The sequence below is a fragment of the Haliotis rubra genome, unplaced genomic scaffold (assembly GCF_003918875.1).
Source record: "Haliotis rubra isolate DU_JTF1 unplaced genomic scaffold, ASM391887v1 Scf966, whole genome shotgun sequence".
Taxonomy (NCBI): Eukaryota; Metazoa; Mollusca; class Gastropoda; order Lepetellida; family Haliotidae; genus Haliotis; species Haliotis rubra.
The window spans coordinates 316,364-339,139 of NW_025767708.1; the positions used below are offsets into that span (position 1 = coordinate 316,364).

At 39.4% G+C, this 22,776-nt stretch overlaps 2 protein-coding genes across 3 annotated transcripts in view; one reads left to right on the plus strand and one right to left on the minus strand.

Annotated features, from left to right (window-relative positions):
- Positions 1–1,146: 1,146 nt before the first annotated feature.
- LOC124265196 (solute carrier family 23 member 1-like) lies at positions 1,147–11,944 on the minus strand. Of its 2 annotated transcripts, XM_046699989.1 has the most exons (12): positions 11,861–11,944; positions 11,595–11,757; positions 10,352–10,509; positions 7,998–8,092; positions 7,453–7,550; positions 6,901–7,082; positions 5,955–6,090; positions 4,941–5,097; positions 4,307–4,560; positions 2,545–2,818; positions 1,944–2,039; positions 1,147–1,753 (listed from the first exon to the last, which is right to left on the minus strand). In XM_046699989.1, the coding sequence occupies exons 2-12, from the start codon at positions 11,721–11,723 to the stop codon at positions 1,506–1,508; spliced, it is 1,827 nt and encodes a 608-aa protein (XP_046555945.1). In that variant the 5' UTR covers positions 11,724–11,757; positions 11,861–11,944; the 3' UTR covers positions 1,147–1,505. The 2 variants fall into 2 exon arrangements, with proteins under 2 accessions (XP_046555945.1, XP_046555944.1); XM_046699988.1 differs by lacking the exon at positions 11,861–11,944 and having other exon boundaries at positions 11,595–11,837.
- Positions 11,945–17,636: 5,692 nt separating this feature from the next.
- Positions 17,637–22,776, plus strand: part of LOC124265188 (solute carrier family 23 member 1-like) — a gene marked incomplete at its 3' end in the record, with an annotated part of 28,149 nt that continues 23,009 nt past the window's right edge. The window contains exons 1-2 of the mRNA XM_046699977.1: positions 17,637–17,790; positions 17,903–18,134. Of these exons, the coding sequence (XP_046555933.1) occupies positions 17,637–17,790; positions 17,903–18,134 (386 nt within the window). The remainder of the gene's footprint in view (positions 17,791–17,902; positions 18,135–22,776) is intronic.

Sequence of the window (22,776 nt, forward strand, 5' to 3'; positions counted from 1 at the left end):
CTGAGTACGTCAGAGGTTTCCACATGCTTGGTTCCAAGACTTCTGCCAGCTGGTCCGAATGGCCCCAGTTCTTCATCTCCCACGAGAATGTACAGTCAAGCCCATTATTGGCCATAGATGAGTCTTGGACCCACCACAATCTGTACGAGACTAAACAACAGTGATAGCAGCGGAAATATCGGATGTCTTCTCTGATAAAGGTGCAGTTTGACAGTGTCCTTTCAGCTGGGCAGAAGATAACATTAGTTCTCTTGGATACGAAAGGAACACTACTGGTGTACGCGTGCAGAAAAAAAAACCCAAAACAATAATCAGCTTCACATTCCGTGGGCTGTCGTAAGAGGAGACTAACCGGTGAGGCTTACTGACTTGGTTCATGCCTAGATCGAAGTTCATGATGTCAATTTCAGGAGTGTCTGGTCTACAACCGAATATTTTCGTAGTTGGAAAATTGCTTAGTGCGGTGTTAAACAACAAAGAAAACAAACAGATTATAAAAACAATCCATTATTATTAGACACCCAAGGTATCAGTTGCTAAGGTACGTAATGGTTCCTAATTGTCATTATCGCTCTGATGGACTCAGAATAGAGACTCACGTGTGTTGGTATTAAGCGAATGGAATAATGAAGACAAAGACACATTTCTCATTATATATTGTTCTCGAAAGCTCAGTAATAGAAAACATCCCCTGGCAGGGAGTTGGAAATAAAGATCAATTCTTGAATTTACTTGCAAGAAGAAGCAAAGATTGTTTTATACAGGAGTGACATGCAAAACTCCAAAATAATCATTGTACATTTACTTATTCCCTGTTTAAAGAAAATTTCACGTGTGAACGATATGTATGCTATATCAATATTAAGAAGGTAAGAATAGCCTTATCACAGTTTCGTTCCGTTTATTATGATTTAAGTTGTTTCAAAAGAAATCTACCGTGTGTAAATACTGTAAATTGAATGTCCTGGAAGATGAATACCATGTTCTGCTAATTTGTGATTATTATAGAAGCATTAGAAGCAAATATATACCCAGTTATTTCACGAAACAACCGTCAAAACATAAATTATCTAACTATTATCAACTTCTAACCGTACCATTTATTGAAAATATTGCTTTGTTTATCTATCATGCTATTTTGAAGAGAAATCCACTCTGCTGTTGAACTTGTACCATGGGCCTGTGGCCTTCAGTTCTGAATAAAGATTGATTGATTGATTGATTGATTGATTGATCCCCTGTCTCAAAGTATGCATGATTTCCCAACTTCATATGTAAATATATATGTATAATTATATATTCGCAAGTATGAGGAGAATGTCTATTTGGTTCCTCCATTTGAAGACCAAAAAGTATATTTCGAAAAGCATTCTTTCAAAACAAAGATAACGGGATCTGAAACTCAACTAAAACCGTCAAAACAAGACATCAAAGCATCTAAGATGACCAAAACCTGTAACCATAAGCCAAATGCCTTTAAGTTTAAAACAGACTTCAAGTTTCCGTTACAGCGAAGTACTGTGTCCGTAGATAATCATCGGAGTGTTGCAGTTGTCGTCGGTCCGCCCAGTATGCTCGTCATATGCCGGCATGAAGGGTAGTTTTGAGCAGCACGGCAGATACTTATAAAGAACAGATGTACAACTGAAGTCGTATGTTGTAGATCCAGAATTGGTGTCATCAGTGTCTCTCGAGTCTTTGTGCGGACATGATCTGACCTGCCAGGCATCTATTCCTCTGTCTTTCCTCGACCCTGGGTGAATATGAAAATGATATTTTGAAGTACGAGATCGTGGTAGAGATAACATATGATTACCAACATGTTTTGTCGCATACACTTATTAAAACTGAACTGGGCGATGGTGAAAGTTCACATCCGGAGATCCATGTTTTAACATTAATATCAGGGATGATTGTAATGTTGATGTACAATTTATACAGACCTCTTGTCGTATTGTCCAGTAATATTGCGATTACACCTCCAAGAAACATGGGTGTTCCTAGGGCAACTTTCAGGACGCTATCTGCTTCTCTGCTGCCTTGAAGTGGGTAAGAAAGACATGCACTTGACTTCAATTATGCTTGCCTGGAATTGGTATGTAATACACAAGTATATTCCAATTTACTAGTACCGGTAAGGATCCGGGTTAGAATTGGTCTTCAGTAACCCATGCTTATCATAAGAGGCGACTAACGGGATCGGGTGGTCAGGCTCGCTGACTTGGTTGACACATGTCATCGTGTACCAATTGCGTATATCGATGCCCATGATGTTGATCACTGGATTGTCTGGTCCATACTTGGTTATTTACAGACCGCGACCAAACAGCTGAAATATTGCTGAGTGTGGTGTTAAACAACCAACCAACCTGATATAATAGCGTATGATTATTGTTAAAGTACTCGTAAGTTGCCATTCTACTGTGATTTATATCTGCTACAACACTTCACTGTGCGAGGTTTCAAATTGCAACACACAATAAAAAACCGGTCCACTTTCTCCAAATTAACGAATTGGTTGCCGTTTTGATCTCATGTTCGTACCTGTTCTGATTATATCGGGGTACCTGTCGATCCACTCGGGGACAAAGATGCCTATAAAGAACGCCAGTCCGAGTATGAGAAGGTTCCGTGGCGAGTTGAGATTGACATACTGCAGAGTGGACAGACCCAGCGACACCAGCATCCCGTAAATAACAGCGAGACCGCCACCTAGTGCTGGATCGGGGATGGTGGCCAGGACTGCCCCGAACTTCCCAACCACAGATAACAGGATCATGATGACTCCAGCACAGAGCAGGATGTAACGGTTGGCGGTCTTCAGGACATACAAAAATACGTTTGGCAGAACACGCTATGGATAGGTACAGTTATATTCCAAGTGAAAGGATATGTTCACGAGATAATGGAAATACATACAGTAGACTACGTTTATAACGACCACGCTGATAAAGAACTGACGGATATAACGAACTGCTCTATTTGTCCCGTATCCTTTTAGTCGAAATGCGTATACACCCGTGAAGTTCCGGATTAGAACTGATCTTCAGTAAGCCATGCTTGTTGTAAGTAAGCGACTAACGGGATCGGGTGGTCAGGCTCGCTAACTTGGTTGATACATGTCATCGTATCCCAATTGCGTAGATCGATGCTCATGTTGTTGATCACTCGATTGCCTGGTTAAACTCAATAATATACAGACCGACACCATATTGCTGGAATATTGCTGAGTGCTTCGTAAAACTAAACTCACTCACTCGAAATGCGTAAAAGGAACTGCGGTTATAACGAACAATAATCAGTGGTCTCATTGAGTTCGTTATATCCGTGTATATCGAGTGAGCGCACCAGCTTGAACTGCAGATAATGGATAATGGATCAGTCTGAATGAATACATTTTCGCATTCTCAAGTACCCATGTATAACTGCTATTATACATATAAGAGATGAGTTAAGGTTCCTTTTTTCACATAGTGGAAATGTCGACCTGTATGTCCTGTATGTTTTAGACTTCATGATCATATTTCGTAATTAATGAGATAATCTAACAGTGGTCAAGTACTCTAGCAAATACTGTTTCAGACAATCAGCTTTGTTCAAAGATTCAAACACCCGAAATCATCATTTGTTTCACGTTGAAAGGTTATCCTTCCTCTCAACCTTATTTGTTTATATTTGCTTACATGGCCATAGGTTCATTAATATGATTAGCATCTGATGACGACAAGCCTTTCCTAAATCATGGGATTCTTGTTGCACAATAGGATCACTTTCTCCTTTATGAGTGAATGAGGTTTTATTTACGCCGCATTTTGCAATATTCCAGCAATATCACGGTCGGGGGCACAAGATATTGGCTTCACACACTGTACCCATGTGGGAAATCGAACCCGGCGCACGCTTTAACCACTAGGTTACCCCACCGCCCCTCCTTTTATGAAATACCGTTGTAACACCTTCCTTCATTTCCATATATCAAGGGTACATCAGTAGCCACACCTCGCTGTGCACAGTTACTTCCCTTGAGCATATCATAAACCAAGGATGATTGATTCGAATTCCGGTTCGCCCTAATTATGTTTATAGGTTTGTCAGCACCAGAACCATGAATATTGGATCCGCCAAAGTGGTAAACATGCGAGACCTTATGTTGACACACCGTGATATAACTGCAGTATTGTTCAAATCGTTCAACCCTACTCATTCACTCACTCCTTATTTCAAAAGCGCTTGATGTAACAGTAACATGAGCCCATCAGGATGTTCACCTTTCTGTCAATGGCTCACCTATCTGTCAATGGCTCACCTTGGTCAGAGTCATCGCGGCAATGTTTGCACTGAACGACGTTGTTGCATTACCGACTCCCACAGCACCAGATATCAGCCCTCCGATCCCTTCCAACAGGATGCCTCTGTTAACAGCGTTGGTAGGAGGGGCATCTACCTCACAAGCCTTAGCAGCAGCAAAGTAATCACCAACTGATTCAATGAGCGATGCGAAAAATGTTGCCATGAATCCAATGCAAAGTGCTAAATTGAAGGAGGGCAATCCAAACTGACCTGAAAACAAATATTGCGATTACCAGGCGTTACACATATTCACAAACCCAGTCAGTGTTTGTTCACAGTGGGTAAGTCCTGTCTATGCTCAACCGAAAGTTGGCCGTCATTAGCTACCCTTTCCCCGATATACAGTCCATCCCGGTAGAGAGTCCCAAACTTTGTAATATTTCCAAGTAGTAAATGTTTATGAAATCGACTTGCCTTGTGAGCTGAATGGTCATGGATTATAACCCCTTGATACTCACACTGTTGAGTGGGGTGAGTGCGGCGTAAAACTAATCTCACTGACTCACCCACTCACTTGTATTGTCACTTTATGTCACAGAGGTTATCGGTTATCTGATATCACAGAGGTTATCGATTATCCCATGTTTTACCTGGATACGGTAGATAAAACCACGGTGTCATGTGTATCAGTTTTGATTTAGCATCTGCACGTGCTCGAAATCGGGGATGGTCTGGATCCGAAGGGAATACATTCGTGCATGTCAGAATTCCTGATATTGCCCACACGACCAGTATACTCATCAAGACCTGAAATATTAAAAACAATGGATTCTCTCCATGACCTGAAACATTAACATAGCAAAACACTCATCAAGACCTGAAAACTAAACATACTGTACTCTCATCAAGACCTGAACCATTAACGTAATGTATTCTCATCAAGACCTGAAACATTAACGTAATGTATTCTCATCAAGACCAGAAACATTAACGTAATGTATTCTCATCAAGACCTGAAACAGTAACGTAACGGATTCTCATCAAGACCAGAAACATTAACGTAATGTATTCTCATCAAGACCTGAAACAGTAACGTAATGGATTCTCATCAGGACCTGAAACATTAACGTAATGTATTCTCATCAAGACCTGAAACAGTAACGTAATGGATTCTCATGAAGACCTGAAACATTAACGTAATGTATTCTCATCTAGACCTGAAACATTAACGTAATGGATTCTCATCAAGACCTGAAACAGTAACGTAATGGATTCTAACCAAGACCTGAATCATTAACATAATGGATTCTCATCAAGACCTGAATCATTAACATAGCAGACACTCATCAAGACCTGAAAGATCGGCCGAGATAGAGGCGGACTTGTGACTGGGTAATGTTACGTGCAACTTAAGAGAAAGTTTGGTAACTGGGTTTGTACCCATTACATTACATACACCACAAGCGATTTAAACACTCGGTTCTCCTTACTACTGCGACCATTGAAAGAAACACGGTCGCATATTGTGGGCTATTGGTGTCATAGAACCCAGGGCAGTGGGACACAAATAGACAATAATAACCGCTCTCCTTAATCCATAGCTGTACTATGACTCGCGACGCAAGCGCATTGAAGAAGGGAAAATATGACAAAATGAAGCTCACTGGTAGCAGCTGAAACAGGCGCACTCCTGAGACCTTCGTGTTGCTATTGCCTTTAGGCTTACAGCATGTCCGAGTTGGTAGAGGTATCTTCACGTGGCCTAAGTACAATGAAAACAGCACAACCAAACACGCACCCCTGAAAATCAAAAGGCATTGTTTTTGTCGTATTACAACACACATGTAATACGATCATATATGTTGGTTGGTTGGTTGTTTAACGCTGCACAATATTCCAGCTATATGGCGGAGATACTAGTTATAGGTGGGGGTACACAAAGTTTGCGGTCCGATTTTCTTTTTTGTATAAGCCGCAGTGGGTTAGATTGCAGAATTTGTGTGCTGGCGACATGTGCTTCAATCTGTGATAGAACCGTTGAATCCCGGATGGGTCTCAACCCATTAATGAACTAGAATGTGTACTTGAGTGAGAAAGTGTAATCCCACATAGAAGTTCTGTTACACGTGGCATTGTGTATTCATACTGACCATATGGCCTAACGTTTGTAATTGAAGTAATTCAAATTACTAAACTATTTGTTTCACCGCATGTCTGACTGACTGAGTTTGGTTTTACGCCGCTTTTAGCAATATTCCAGCAACATCAGGCGGGGGACACCAGAAATGGGCTTCACACATTGTACCCATGTGGGGATTCGAACCCGGGTCTTCGGCGTGACGAGCCAAGGCTTTAACTAGACTACCCCGCCGCCCCTTCACCGCATGTAACAGATGGAAAAAGTATGTAAAAGCTACTAACACAATAGTGTTACATAGTGTTACATACACAGTTTTAACTCGGATCGTATCTATACATGTTTTAATGTAGGCAGACAACAAGCTATGTGGAAACAGTTTCTCCAGATAAACAGAACAATGCCATATTAGAAACGACAAAACCCTTTCAACTTCCGTAAGATATATCTGCAAAAATCAGATTGTAACTCACGTCAAGGATAGCTCCCAAGAGGATTTGGAATATCGTATTGGTATTTTATACAGAGAAAGTCCGATGAGTGCAATAGTAGGGGCGACTGTGATTGGTCCAACAAAGCGGAGGAGACGCCCTACCAACCCAGTTCCACCAATCAGCATCTCTACAAGAGACGCCGCCATGATGCTGCCGGAGAGCTACAATCAGGAAAACAAAGTATAAGTCCGAGAAAACACACCAAACAAACACAGCAGGTGGAATGTAGTCAGTTAACCACGTACATATATGCAGTTGCTCATACTGCGAATCTGTACAGACAGTTAAGACATCCTTATCGCAGAGAAGTGTATTGGAATTTCCTAAAGAGTTGAATGAAAGCACGTTTCCTTACATGATACGAGTAGGCCAAAATACACAAACCTATTGGTACACATGATGGGGCATGCTACCTCTTGGGATTTCGGGACGCATGATGCTGCATGCTTTCTTTTGGGATTTTTGGACGCATGACGCTGCGTGCATCCTATTGGGATTTTGGGGTCTACATGTAAAGGTCTGTTTAGTAACCTGTTGAAGTTTTTCTTCCTGGGTCAAAAGGACAGGACTGGCAGTCGTAGATGATACATTCATTGGTGTTGTAGTGTTTTCATACGTTGATACATTTGCTGAAACAAGGGCATTAGACCAATTTTAGTGATGTAGTAGAATTGAAAGCGTTTGGGAATACCTCTAACTCGATTGGATATAATGGTGAAGAAGGACATGAGGAATAATAAAACTAACGATGACCGAAATGTGAAGTTCTCTATGTTTCTGAATTCAAGTCTGCAAGTGAATTTGGCTTAACGCCACGTTGAACAGTGTTACTGTTATATCAAGATGTGCTGAATTGAACTGGGAGGAAAAGCTCAAGTGTAGCATGTCGTAAACATTTACTACATTGCTTACAAACTTAAATAGGTGAATAATATATAAGTGGATTGTATGGAGAATATCCCATCGAATATGCACGAATATTTCGGTTATTACGAGTTTACAATAAGTAAATTACAGTTAACATGCCACTTGTTGTTATGGTACTTGGAACCTCTCGAGTTTCTGGCAGTTCGTACCGTAAGCACTATCTACACACTTCCAACTGTCGCTCTTTTGAACTGCAAGTATAACTGGCAGGAACACGGACGATGGGCCTTGTAGAATAGGCAATCTGCAAATGAATGAATAACATAAATGCTTTGTTGAATCCACACCATTGAATGCAGTAAGTTACATTTGAACTTTCTATTTCAACGAAAAATGATATTTTATACCTCATCAGTTGCGATTTCACTGCATATTTTTTCAATATAGAATGTCTGAATCCCTAACTGTAGAACACGCAGCAGTCAGTGGCGTGTACTGTAGGCGTGATAACACATGTCCGTTTACAAAATATATAGTTCCGGTTATATGCATTGACTTTCTCACATAAATCATGCATTCAGTATACTTGTCAGACTGGGTTCAGGCTGTTGGACTACTGATTTCCATGTTCTTATGAGACTGCAACCGCATATCAGAGAAACCCGCATTGGATGCCGGGCATTCACTGAGTATATATACACATGGAAAAAAGTATCGCAATGCCTATGATCTTAGCCCAATATGAAATTTATGTTCATATGGCAATTATGTATGTTTGTATGATTATTTTGACCTTTGGCCGCCCCATATATAAAGTTTAGGTATGGCCTTGGGGCGAGCTTCACGGACACAACGTGCATCCGTCAGTAAGAAAATATCGCGTAATATGGCACATTATTTGTTAGCAAAATGCTGCCTTGTCACTGGAGGCTAGTGCAAGAGATGCTGGTTGTCATCCATCAGCCGACTGGCCATAAAACATCAGCAAATGCTGCTGAGGACCGTCAGCTCTTAGGTGGACCGCGAGCGACTACTCCAAGGGAGGATGCAGCCTTTTTCCGAATCATAAGCTCGGCGTCACAGCAATTTGACGTGGGACAGTATGAATAGCAGAGTGCGCAAAAGAGATCCTTCAGTCCTGATGTATTTGAGCAAGCCCTCCTTCAGGAATGAAACATAATACCTCAACGTAAATCAACGTCACGATATTGAGGAGAGGGGATCAGGGGTAGTATCGCAGTTGCAGTTGCACCAGATATTGACATTGTGCACGGTTATTTACACTTATGTGATATGCCCTGAGGATTGTATGCTATAATATTGAAAATGACCGCACGTTTTGACGTTATACAGCCATAATTATGAGCACTACAAAATGAATCAAATTTTCCTGTGTTTGCTCTGAAAAATACATTTGTCATTTAGTTATTTGCGATTTAGTTTATCCACAGGGGCTTGTAACGCTAAAAACTGCCATCAAGGTATGTACTGTCACTAACGGGGTCTTATCACTATATAAAAGGAAAGGGATGTAACGAGGTCAACACACCAGGTTCGTTTCAGGGCGAATTCAACAATGTTCACTGTATCTGTCCCATTTAAAGTATGCACACATTTCACGCCCATAGATTTCCCTACAAAATGAGACATACATCACAAAAATCGAAGCAGTAGTTTGGGAGCTAGGGTTTACGGAAGCTCGAAAAATCGTGTTTTCTCGATTCCGAGCCAAAATCCCTGCTCAGAATTTGTAGCGGTAACTCACCCATGTTCATGTTTATTTCACAGTATACACAAACGACATGCACCAAAACATGTTGAACTGATGGCGCCTGTCAGCGCGCTAGTCGCCATTCTTTCGGAGACACTTACACCTTTTCAGTGCGGGGCAGGTGAAGGCCAAGGTCGTCAATGGCGAACGGGCACGACACAATTCTGTTTGCGATGAATAAATGTACGTAAACTCATTATGACAGTGAGGCGTAAGTGTCTCCGAAAGAATGGCGACTAGCGCGCTGACAGGCGCCATCAGTTCAACATTTTTTGGTGCATGTCGTTTGTGTATACTGTGAAATAAACATGAAAATGGGTGAGTTACCGCTACAAATTCTGAGCAGGGATTTTGGCTCGGAATCGAGAAAACACGATTTTTCGAGCTTCCGTAGCCCTAGCTCCCAAACTACTGCTTCGATTTTTGTGATGTATGTCTCATTTTGTAGGGAAATCTATGGGCGTGAAATGTGTGCATACTTTAAATGGGACAGATACAGTGAACATTGTTGAATTCGCCCTGAAACGAACCTGGTGTGTTGACCTCGTTACATCCCTTTCCTTTTATATAGTGATAAGACCCCGTTAGTGACAGTACATACCTTGATGGCAGTTTTTAGCGTTACAAGCCCCTGTGAGTTTATCAAGATGATAAGATATATTAAAGTCTGGATACGTTCCTTGGCTATGGTTAATGGTAACATGTTGATACTATAAAAAATAGGGAGTGTTACGGTACTTTTTCCATGTATATGCATCTAAATTTGAGCATCTGTGTTTCACATGTTCATACCTTACGCCGATTGCGGTCTGAAGTATTGTGCACACACCACACATGAAGAGCGACGACGAGAACAGAGTTGTTCTTATCGGGCTGTCATACTCGGCGCAGATCCCATCAGCAACAATGAAAGGTATTGCCAGCGACGCCGGAAGACACATCAATATGTGCTGTGAATAAATGAACAATACATGTCGGATCATCAGTAATTCATTCAGGTATCCCTCTAACATGAAATATGCGATAACGAGAGACAACGATATTCCTGTGCACGACAAATAATCACAAAAGTATATATTCTTATTGTCATTGACAACATACTTCCTACTAATGTCAAGTGTCGGCATATGGACATCAATATTTAGCATACCTTTCATTTTGTTGTTAATATGGACAGTGCAACACACGTTTCATACAGGTGTTGCTGTAAATATGGACAGTGCAACTCACGTTTCATACAGGTGTTTTTGTAAATATGGAGAGTGCAACTCACGTTTCATATAGGTGTTGTTCTAAGTTTGGTCAGTGCAACACACATTTCATATAGGCTTGGTTGTAAATATGGACAGTGCAACACACGTCTGATTTAGGTTTTGTTGTAAATATAAACAGTACAACACACGTTTCATAAATGATTTGTTGTAAATATTGACAGTGCAACACGCATCTGATTTAGGTTTTGTTATAAATGTAAACAGTGTTAACAAACGTCTCATATATATTTTTGTTGTTAATATGGACAGTGCAACACACATCTGATTTATGTTTTGTTGTAAATATGGACAGTGCAACACACATCTGATTTATGTTTTGTTGTAAATATGGACAGTGCAACACACATCTGATTTATGTTTTGTTGTAAATATGGACAGTACAACACACATCTGATTTAGGTTTTGTTGTAAATATGGACAGTGCAACACACATCTGATTTATGTTTTGTTGTAAATATGGACAGTCCAACACACATCTGATTTATGGTTTGTTGTACATGTGGACCGTGCAAGACACGTTTGATTTAGATTTTCTTGTACATGTGGACAGTGCAACACACATCTGATTTAGGTTTTGCTGTAAATGCAGACAGTACAACATACGTCTGATTTAGGTTTTGTTCTAAACATGGACAGTGCAACACACGTGCCATACAGGTTTTGTTGTAAATATAGACATTGCAACACACGTCACATATAGGTAGTTTGCTATAGTCTCTGTGGTACGTAGTACCTTTGAACAGTGTATATGTATGCCTTACCTGCAGGGCTGCGGTAATGGTGATGGACAGTGCAGGAGGTTTCGTCAGTGTGTAACGCAACCTTCTCTCTTGGGTGTTTTCATTGTCAGGAATCTGGTTATCTTCCACATTGGGTTCCTCGACCTGCATTGCCGTCGGATTCTAGGGGGACTATCTGCTTTAAAAGGTCTCTGCTTTAGAAAGGACTGGTATCAAAACACGGGCATCGTGTGTAAAAATACCTCTCACAGTACCTCTAAATCACTAATCCAAATCAGGATACATCACCCCTGCTGAAAACACGAGAGTACTCCTCGCCAGTTTGCCACATCAGTGCACATCTTACCACGTGCCCACCTCACGCCAGTGCCGTTCATATCAAGGTTACGCATTGCAGCCTTACCAGTGTAACTTGTAAAGGTGCACCCTACTTGACATGTCTTTAAAGAACACACAGTAACATGCCTGTACAACCGTGAATGTGTATATAGCATTTGCATACAGCATACTCAATGTATTCATCTGAGTGTGTATTTCAAGAGTTACATACAACGCCATAGCATTCCAACGTCTTGGGCAAGTTGCACCCAGAGACGTCATTCAGTTAGATTACGCTTGTCGTAATAGACTTGCGTTTCGCTTCACAACCTTGGTGAACATGAGTGGGCCAGTTGCAACCGAAGGTAACACTGATAGATGGCAATAGTACAGGTGTGAATGTCTCATCGTGTTTTATATCCAGTGCGGCCCTGAGATGGTGTTTGACTCACGTCACAACACTCCAGAAATACGACGTAGTTTGTAAAGACCAAATTCTGACCCTGACCATCAGGGGTCACCCTGGGATTTACACGGTTTAACTCAAGTTGAATCTTGTCAACGCTGGGTGTAGTCAATGCTATTTACCAGAACCCATGAAGATCCAGGTTAGAAGTGATCTTCAGCAACCCATGCTTGTGAGAGGCGCCTAACGGGATCGGGTGGTCAGGCTCGCTGACTTGGTTGACACACGTCATCATATCCCAATTGTGTTGAACGATGCTCATGCTGTTGATCCCTGGATTGTCTGGTCCAGACTCGATTATTTACAGACCGCCGCCCTATAGCTGGAATATTGCTGAGTGCGGCGTTAAACAACAAACCAACCATCCAACCAAACAACTAACTGTTTACCAGAAATGTGGTAAACCCGGTTGACTCATTTCACTAGATAATAACAACCGCACATAGTGATACGTGTAGTTGTAGGGATGCAAACGTCAGGTTTAAAGTCTTGTTGACCATGGCAGCACAAACAATCATCTGTAACGTGGGATAGGAACACTGGTGTTATTCTGATAAAATAGGCTAATGTTAGTGTATGAATACACTGTCACTGATGATGCTGATGAGTTGAATATGTGTAGACGCTGACGTAGTTATTAGTGGTTGTTGTTATATTTTAGATTACCAAACCCTAAACAACGATTCCAATCTGTATTCGTGCATTACATAAGGCAGAAAGAACAAAGAAACGCTCTTGTCTTGTAGCGGACGTTTCGATGACTCCGCTTTCATACACTTTACGATGATACTGAATGTATCTGCCATTAGCTGTAAACCTGTACCTGGGTATGGGAAGTAAAACCACGGGGCATCCTTCATAACGAACGTGGTGTCTTGAATCTGTCCTGGCCTGGAAACCAGGCTTTGTGCTGTTGCTAGGAAACACGCCTGTTTGTGTCAGCACGCAACAGAGGGTCCACATGACGACAATGGAAAGCAGAACTTGTAATCATACAATTTTAAAATATTTCTATTGTTTGCATGAAGGCGTCAGATCAAAACTACAGGTCTCAATGTCATCACAGTGACACTGACAATACCTACTGATGTTATGATAGTTATATGAGTAAAGGCGACTATTTGCATGTTGTATCCTGCTACGTCATGGGCATGGGTTTACTATCAAATAGCGATAATACCAGGCTTTCGGAAAAGGGTATACTGCTGATCCGGTAGCCAACGTAACAAACATATGCAAAGGCAAGTTAATCATTCACCTGCAGCATTAAGGTTATATATACTACTAGAATAAAGTAACTGTGCAGTATTTGATGTTGTTGATGCCGAATCCGAAAAACTCACACCATTTAACAAAGTTTATTCACTATAAAGCATATTCGTCATGTTCATTCCATATTTCCATCATTAACGTTGTGGCATTTGGTTGTAATGGTGACAATATGGCAATATAACCTTGACGACATTAAAGTCCACATGTCAAGGAACGGTTAGAAATTGTCAGCAAAAAAAATAACTTGGTTTCACGCAATGCGGAAACCTGGTGAAAAGTGGACTGAAACTTAAGTTTCCACCTAGAATCCAGTGAGTTTCCGTTCTTTTACATTGAGTTTCCGCAATAACGGAAAATTACAATTACCCACTTTCTAAGGGTTTCCGCAAGGTTTCCGTTACCCACACTCCAACAGGTTTCCGCAAGGTATCCGTTACCCACACTCCGACAAGTTTCCGTTGAGTTTCATTTAACTTTGAATCCATCAGGTTTCCGCAAGGTTTCAGTTATTAATAAGACTCCAACAGGTTTCCGCAGAGTTTCAGTTACCAACTATTCGACATAGTTTCCGCATAGTTTCAGTTACCGGTTTCAATTTCAGGTTGACAGGTTTTCATATGCGTTTCAAAGAGCCAAATTTAAACATTCTTCTTTACTCATATCATAAACTCTTGTTAAAAACAATATAAGCAATTTGTTATCATGACATTTACTTAAAGAAAAACAGAATATATAATAAGATTCATTGTTTTATTTTCTCAACATGAATATGAATTAGCATTTAAGGCAAATAAAGATCATACATATAACTAGTAATATAGCACTAAAAAACAGGGCAAAACATTTTGGCATAACTCAATCCAGTTTAAGAAATCATATATCATTTATAACAAATGGTAATTTTTCATCAGTTAAACTTTCATTCACTTATTATCTTGAAATAGCATGTTAGATATGAAATTTATTTCTAAAATCATGCTAATGGTGAAAAATAACATTAACATACAACTTAACACAGTAATAAAACATAGCTGTATCGGACATTTATTTGCACGCCTTGGCATTCAGCCACACACTCTATGTCACAACTATCGCCAAACATCCACTATGATATACACCATACAATAACACAACATACAGCTTACAATACAAAAATAAAATAAAAATTACATTATGAAATTGAAAATAAATTCAATTATATTGCAAGAGTTGGTCAGTTAGCCCAATAAGGGGCATCCCTGGGTGGAGATCCCTCCGGTTGATTGGATGCCTCATCCTCGTCCTCACGTTGGCCATGACGAGAGCAGTGGAGGTGTAGATTCTTTCCAAGTCCAGTGTCGTCGTGTATGCCCTAAGCTTGCTGGACTCCCAGACAAAGGGACGGAATGCAACTAATTGACGTCATCTTCGTCACTCACGACTGGTGATGTCATGTCTATGGTGAGTGTTGTCGCTACCTTTTTCTTTCGTCTATCTGGCCAATCGATAGATGCAAGTCTGTTTAGGCGTTGTGCAAGTTTCTGAAAATGGCAGGTAATAACGAATTACTAGGTTATTTTGATAAATTACACAAACATCAATCAACAAGAAACTGACAATGCCAAGGATGATTTAAAATAAGTAATCCAAAAGGAAGTTTGAATAAAAGAGAACTAAATTGAACAATCACACTTTGCACTAGTTTTCTCAAAACTCAAATTATGCAATTCATCACACTTCATTGACCGAATGAAATATCTTATTTTCTAAAGAGGACACACAATCTATACAAAATTTGCTCTGAAGTTACATGCTTCCCAGTCCAGAGGTAGTAATACGTTATATATATATATGAACATTTATTGCATTTTCTATATAGTAATAATGATACTAGTAATAGATTTCCATCAAATTGCTATATTCAATCTCTTACAGTTCGTATTGAGCCCATTTCTGGTGTCCCCCCGCCGTGATGTTGCTGGAATATTGCTGAAAGCGGCGTAAAACCAAATTCAGTCAGTCAGTCGTATTGTTGAAGGCACAAGTATATTCACCCAGTAGTGACTGTATGTTTACACCATTAAGTCTTTGAGGTGTATTTAGAAGTGAATAATGCAAGACATGAATGTTTACGGATGTCAACGTCTTTATTAGGTAAAAACACAATGTTTCGGAGTGAATGCTTACACCTGACGAAGGGGTAAGCATTCACTCTGAAACATGTTTTCACATAATAAAGGAGTTGACATCCATAAACCTTGTCTCTACACTATTAATTGGAAATTATTTACTATTTATAATGAAAGTCACTACAGATAGGTCAAAATTACCTTCACATGTTACTGCTGACCATCCTTGATCATTTGTTATACAGTCTCCAGACTCATCATCAGCTTTGCTGAAAAAAATAAACAATAACACGTTACTTTTCTTTGCATTTCCCCATTCATTCATTCGAGTTTTAAAAAAACCCCTTAAACCTGCAGCGACATTTATACCAACAAGCAAACTACAGATTTATCACTTTAGGTTATGCAATCAGTAAGTGAACGGCCTGACATAAACATCCTGATGAATGAAGTTTAGTTATCTCATGTGACATAACCTTGGAGTAATTACGGTATTGTAAAATCAAGGGGTCAGTTTGACTGCAATTTCACACAGGTGTGAAGTTAAGATTTATTTGGTCCAATTTGAAATCATGATTAAGTTACCGGTTATTCAAATCCATTTGCAAATGTAACTTTAGTATGGTTCATGGTTCATTTTGTGAAAATGTATCTAGGGAAGCATAATAATAAAATATTCAAAGTGAAATTATGTCTATGTTTCGTAGTACCATAAACACATACCGTCAGTAAGAGAGGGTGATCTTTTCCTCCAGGAGTAGTCGTGACACATGTTTCCTCACAACAGCCTAAATGAATAAAACAAATCCATTAATTTATAATCTATTTGCTATATTTTTCAAAATTGTAGTATATTTTTAGATAGACTTATTTTACTTCACCAACCTTAGTTCGAGCAAAACAGTTTATACAGTCATGGGACTTAAATATACGTCCGTCGGCAAAATTCTCATAGACTTGCATGCTATTTTCGCAGGTTGTAAGGAAATGATCTTGGCCACAGATACATAATTTTCCACATTGTAGTTACATGAGCAACATATATATATACAACATTGCGTATTCTTTCCCCATAGACCGCCATGTTAAAAATTGCCATAACCATGACACGCACTGAATTGAAAATAAAACGGAAATTACGTCTTTGTAGCTGAGATGATTCATGACCCATGTGCAAAATATGAACAATATCAAACGGATATTAAATAAATGCAAGACATATTTCTAGCTGCACCAAATTAACATGTAAGTCGAATAATGCATAGTGACGAATACCTATGGCCAGTGGGGGGGTTATAGCTAAAACGGCACCACGCCAAAACGGTACTAACCAAAACGGAACCAAATTGGCGAAGACGGAACTTTGACTTGGCGACAACGGAACCTTGACTTAGCGAAAACGGAACCTTGACTTAGCGAAAACGGAACCTTGACTAGGCGAAAACGGAACCATAAAATTAATGTATAAATAAAACTTTACGTTAACGAAGTGCTGACCAAATAAACATGTCTCTTCTCAAAACTTGTTGTTTTTAATGCAGTATAAACATGTTGATTATCAAAACATGTTATAAACACTAGTTAATGAACACGCCTCATGCATATTGTTCCAAAGAAAACAGCGGCGTCTTTGATGGGTTGACAAGCTTCATTAAAACAACAACTCATGACTGCTCTGTTACAACTCAGTGTCATGATACATGCTATATAAGACGTGGTTATTCATCAAAATGTACAAGCGACAATGGCTGCGAAGTGCTTGACTTGCGAGAAGACTGTTCGACGAAATCAACATGCTATCACTTGTGATGGATTGCCTACCAGAAGGATGATGCCGTACACAAGTTTGTTAGGAAACTCATGGCCCTGCCGTTTTTGCCTTCGGAACACATTCCGAGGATGTTTGCCAAGATTGCGGACCGGGTTGAGAGACATGGACCACTGAATCAGCTGATCATATATTTCAGGCGTCAGTGGATGGAGCATCAAGTTTTCGAGCCATCTACGTGGAGTGCTTACCGCGTGACCATCCGCACCAACAACCACAGCGAAGGTATATTATTATTAGTAATAGTAGTATTATAGTATTATATATTAAAATAAGATTTTGTAATAAAAACATGAATTGTATAGTTTTATTTATACAGTATCCCATATTATTTCAGGATGGCACCGACGGATGAATAGCAAGGTTGGGGAGCAAGCTCTGGGTATTTATAGACTTATACCAGAGCTACACCGAGAAGCTGCCCTCCTGCAGATCCAGACACGCCTAATCTTGGAGGGGAGACTCAAGTCCTACCTAAGAAAAGCTGTAACAGCACGTCAGGAAGAGATCTTTGCCGTCTGGAGAATGTACAAACGAACAGACCTGACACTCAGCCAGCTGCTCTCCAGGTGTGCCATGATACACGGACCAGTCATCCAATGAAAACGTGATGCAGAACGTGATGAACTGTTATTAATGTGATAAACTGATCGTGTTAAATAAAAAAAATTAAAAACTAGTAGTGTTTTGGTGTTTTTTAATAATGTGGTTCCGTTTTCGCCAGAGAAAATTGGTTCCGTTTTCGACAGAGTGATTCCGTTTTCGCCAATTGGTTTTTGGTACCGTTTTGGCGCGGTTCCGTTTTAGCCTGCACCCGCCAGTGGCTGTAATTCGATAGATTAGCTTGTTTACCAATCCAGATTTCTGTACATAAAGTAAATAATTCATTAAACGTCATTTGACAACAAAATAAATTGGTCTTACCTGACAGGGTCGTGGTACTGCGAGTTTTTCGCAGCCATTTCCATCTTTCTTTTCCAGGTAGCGAATTCTCTCTTCCAGTGCTTTGAGGGAAACTGAGGCGGCTATGAAAATGGCGTCTCGCAAAGACTCACGGGAAAAACACGTTGTTGTTTTTTAATCTAAATCTAGCATTACAGTTTGACAATATCTTTCCGCGTTATACAACAAAATAAACATACACTATACACCTAAAATGTCAGCTGTGTGTTTTTATAATAATTTAGGTAGTCTCGCGTGGGCGTGATCCGGTCGCCATTGTTTTATTCGTTTACATTGCCGACATCAAAGGGGACCGTGAAAGGTGGAAATGAGCAGATTGAATGCGAGTACCCAAAGTGACAACAGTGGGCTGTTATGGGCTTAAGGGTCTTTTCATCGGATTATGGGCACTAATTGCTCCTCCTCAGTGTCAAGCATCAACATGTAGGCCTAGAGATAATTAACAGTGAATAAATCTGAAAACATATTCACGTTACTTTAATAGTCCTGGGTGCCGTTCCACTAACCGATTTTAGGCCGATTGTAGCCGGTCCCGATCTTACGATCCGAACCAAGCTTAGATCGAGACTCTTTCGTGCGATAGATAGAGGAATCCGAGGCACGAGTTATCTCCCTTTGCATAGTCTAGCAAATGATGGAAGTAGTTTACGAACCAACTGAATGAGTGAGTGAGTTTAGATTTACGCCGCACTCAGCAATAGTCCAGCTATATGGCGGCGGTCTGTAAAAAATCTAACTAAGATGCATAGCGTTCACTAACATGAGCGTTCATGTTAGTGAACGCTATGTATCTTGCTTATAAATAATCGAGTCTGGACCAGACAATCCAGTGATCAACAGCATGAGCATCGATCTGCGCAGTTGGGAACCGATTACATGTGTAAACCAAGTCAGCGAGCCTGACCACCCGATCCCGTTACTGGCCTCTTACGACAAGCATGGGTTATTGAAGTTCAATATTCTAACCCGGGCCTTCATTGGTATTTTTCCAACCATGTGTAAACGTGGAGAAAAAAGCTGGAGCAAAATATTAGGGTAGTGAGCACCTTGGTTTCAAGTGCAAGTGCGTGTGAACGCTGGGTATCAGGCATAATATAATAATAATAAATGCATATTTATAGTGCGCCTATTCCACATCCTGGGGCATGCTCAAAGCGCCATGTACAGATAATTTACACGAGAGTATTTACAGCCGAGATTATAAGTAATAAACTGAGAACAGGTTTTAAGTCTGGACTTTAAAATGTCAATTGTGTCAGAGCTTTTAATATGTGCCTGAATAACACGCGGCCTGCCTTTAGAATCCCCCACCTAATATGCGCAGTGAAATGAAACATATTCGTATCTTTTTGCTTCAGAACATTGTTCACTTCACGGCTACACCGACTCGCTCGGTTGTGTTCCCATGACGACAGTGGTCAGACTGGCCTGACATTTGTAAGGCTTCAGTGCGGTGTTTGTTTACATCACAGAAATATACAAATTCATTTCATGGGGGATTTTAGGGGACGCTCACGGTGAAATGCTCGCTCTTATTTTTTCACATAGAATAGGAAAGCCACCATTTTGGTTTCTGTACGATTGATTTTAGCTATCCTAAGTTGGTCATGAGTAACTTAGACTTTGGATCTTAACTTTACGATTGACTTGGGTAAGATTGGTTAGTGAACGGTATGCCGATCGTAACGTCACGCTAAGATTGGGATTTTAGGGGTTTACGATTGGCGTAGGGCTAAGATCGGTTAGTGGAACGGCACCCTGATCGAGCTTCATGAGTCCTACTCGTGAGAACTTGTGTTAGTGACAAATAGGTGATTTTTCAAAACCCTGTCAGGAGTAGGCAATATACGAAAATATTTTTTGCTGGACGTAAAACTTCATCATGTAAGTAATTTACCCATTGAGATCCAAACATGCAAGTGTATTAGACATGCTTATATCATGTTCATTCTTTTCAGCTCTACACCTAGATATACTATTCCCATGTATTATAAGTTAAATTATCTAATTTTGCAGTATATATTGCTAGCTTATATGTAATGTCAGCTCAATATATCCGAGTGGAGTGAGTTTAGTATTACGCCGCACTCAGCAATATTCCAGCTATATGGCGGTATTTATCCAATTATACCAGTTCATCTATTTTATCATTTTATAACCATTAAAACAATTATTACATATACTTTACACTCATAGCTTTGTGTAATAATTTGTGTAATCAATTATTAAACCTCTTAGCCTTACAATGCATTGACACAAGTCACGTATAACATTTCTAAAAGAATCATTGTTTCAATTTACAGATACGTTTTGTGGATCTAGGGACTTGTTGGAGATTGACAAGAGGCTTGGCTTGGTAATCATTTATAGTTACACCCTACCATGCTCCTAATTTCATTAAAGGAAATCTTAAAACAATATTTTTTATTCATCAGCATTTAGTCAAAACAAGTAAACACTAAATAGATACATAGAATAAATTTCTTTATCTTTGTGAAAAATATAATCACTCAAAATGTAACAGTGCGTGGATTCCAGTGTAATTATAAGTTGATATGTTTTCAGTTCCAAGAAGAAGACCAGTTTTCTGTCCGCACTGCCAGTCGCTTGTTTCAAGGAAACAAGGAATCCGTCTGGAATGGACGGCAGTTTCTCATCAGGTTAGTCGTCAAAGATACTTCACTTCATAGGTTTCACTTAACGACTTCAGTTTGATCTGTCCCTTTGTTATCCATCATATATCAATAATGAATATATTTAATTATTGTATATCAAATATGTAACTGTAAGTGTAAGTGAATAAGTTGTGTTACACATTTTACAGTTTTTAAATTAAAGTAAAGGTCACATTAAAAATTTTTTTTTTTTGTTATTATATTGCTGTGAATGTTTCTTTAGAGGGTTGATAAAACTAAGAAATACCCACGATTTTTCATTCATGGGAAATGTTAGGTTTTGTATGCTTTTCTCAGTTGAGTTGGTCATTTCAATTTGAAATGAATAAGATCACATATATAATAAGGTGTTACATTCAGTGTTTAAACATGATTCGTATCTATTTAAAATATGTATGTACCGTTTTACCTATTCTTAGATTTCAGTTGGCGATTTGGTAGTAGATGTTACCTTGAATATGAGTACAGTAACAGTAATAAATATTACCACAATTTGCTTCAGAATACTGGGTTGGCTACTATTTTCTGGTACCAATCAATCAAATAAGTGACATGTCCAATGGAAGATACAATATACATGTATACTACAGATCTTTCCTTTGTGATTGTGAAAAAAATCTTTTGGGTACATCTACAAATTAGTCGTTCTAATTTGATAATTTCATTGTGATCAGATATACCACTATGCATGTTTTTGAATATGTATACATGTGTTACTTTGGCTGTTTTTGTAGTTTTACTAAGCATTGTATGTATTGTATTTGCAGGATGATGCAGAGTCTGTGTGGGACGATGAGCATGGCAACGATGTTGTGCCAGACATCAACCAGGACTCTTCATATTCACCCACAGATCTTAAGTAGAGCATACACCATCTGTTTGCGGTTGTGGACTGGTTCAAGCCTTGTTGTAATCAACTTGGTTATATTTCCCCTTTCTCTGTGTGGCAAAACAAATGTCTCAACTCAGGCTCTGCTTCATATGTACCAGATCAGAGGATTGCTGTCAGCTCAGTATGAGTGCAACAGAAGCTTCATGATTGTCAAGCAAGTTGCCAAGTCTTTACTATGTGAGATTGTTAGTGTGTATATGTTAAGATACATTGAGGCAGCTTCAAATGTACACTTCATGTATATGGGCCCATGACCTTTCATACAATAAATATTTGAATTTGAATTTAAAATCTGTTTAATAAATACCACAGCAAGTATGTTATGCCTGCACTAGTAGACATCATTTCATCATATGCATAAAATGTTGTAGGGTTTTGACATATTTGTATTTGCATATTCATACAAGTTGTGTTCTCCAATGCTTAAGATTCCCTCTTGATGTGGCTTCTCTCATACATACATATACATACATACATACATACATACATACATACATACATACATACATACATACATACATACATACATACATACATACATACATACATACATACATACATACATACATACATTTTTGGGTTCTGTTGAAATGTGAGCTATTCAAAATAATGAAACAGATGAATCATATCAGTGACTGTGTTACTGTGTTTGTTGTTTTTCGTGTACAATGTAATAAATGG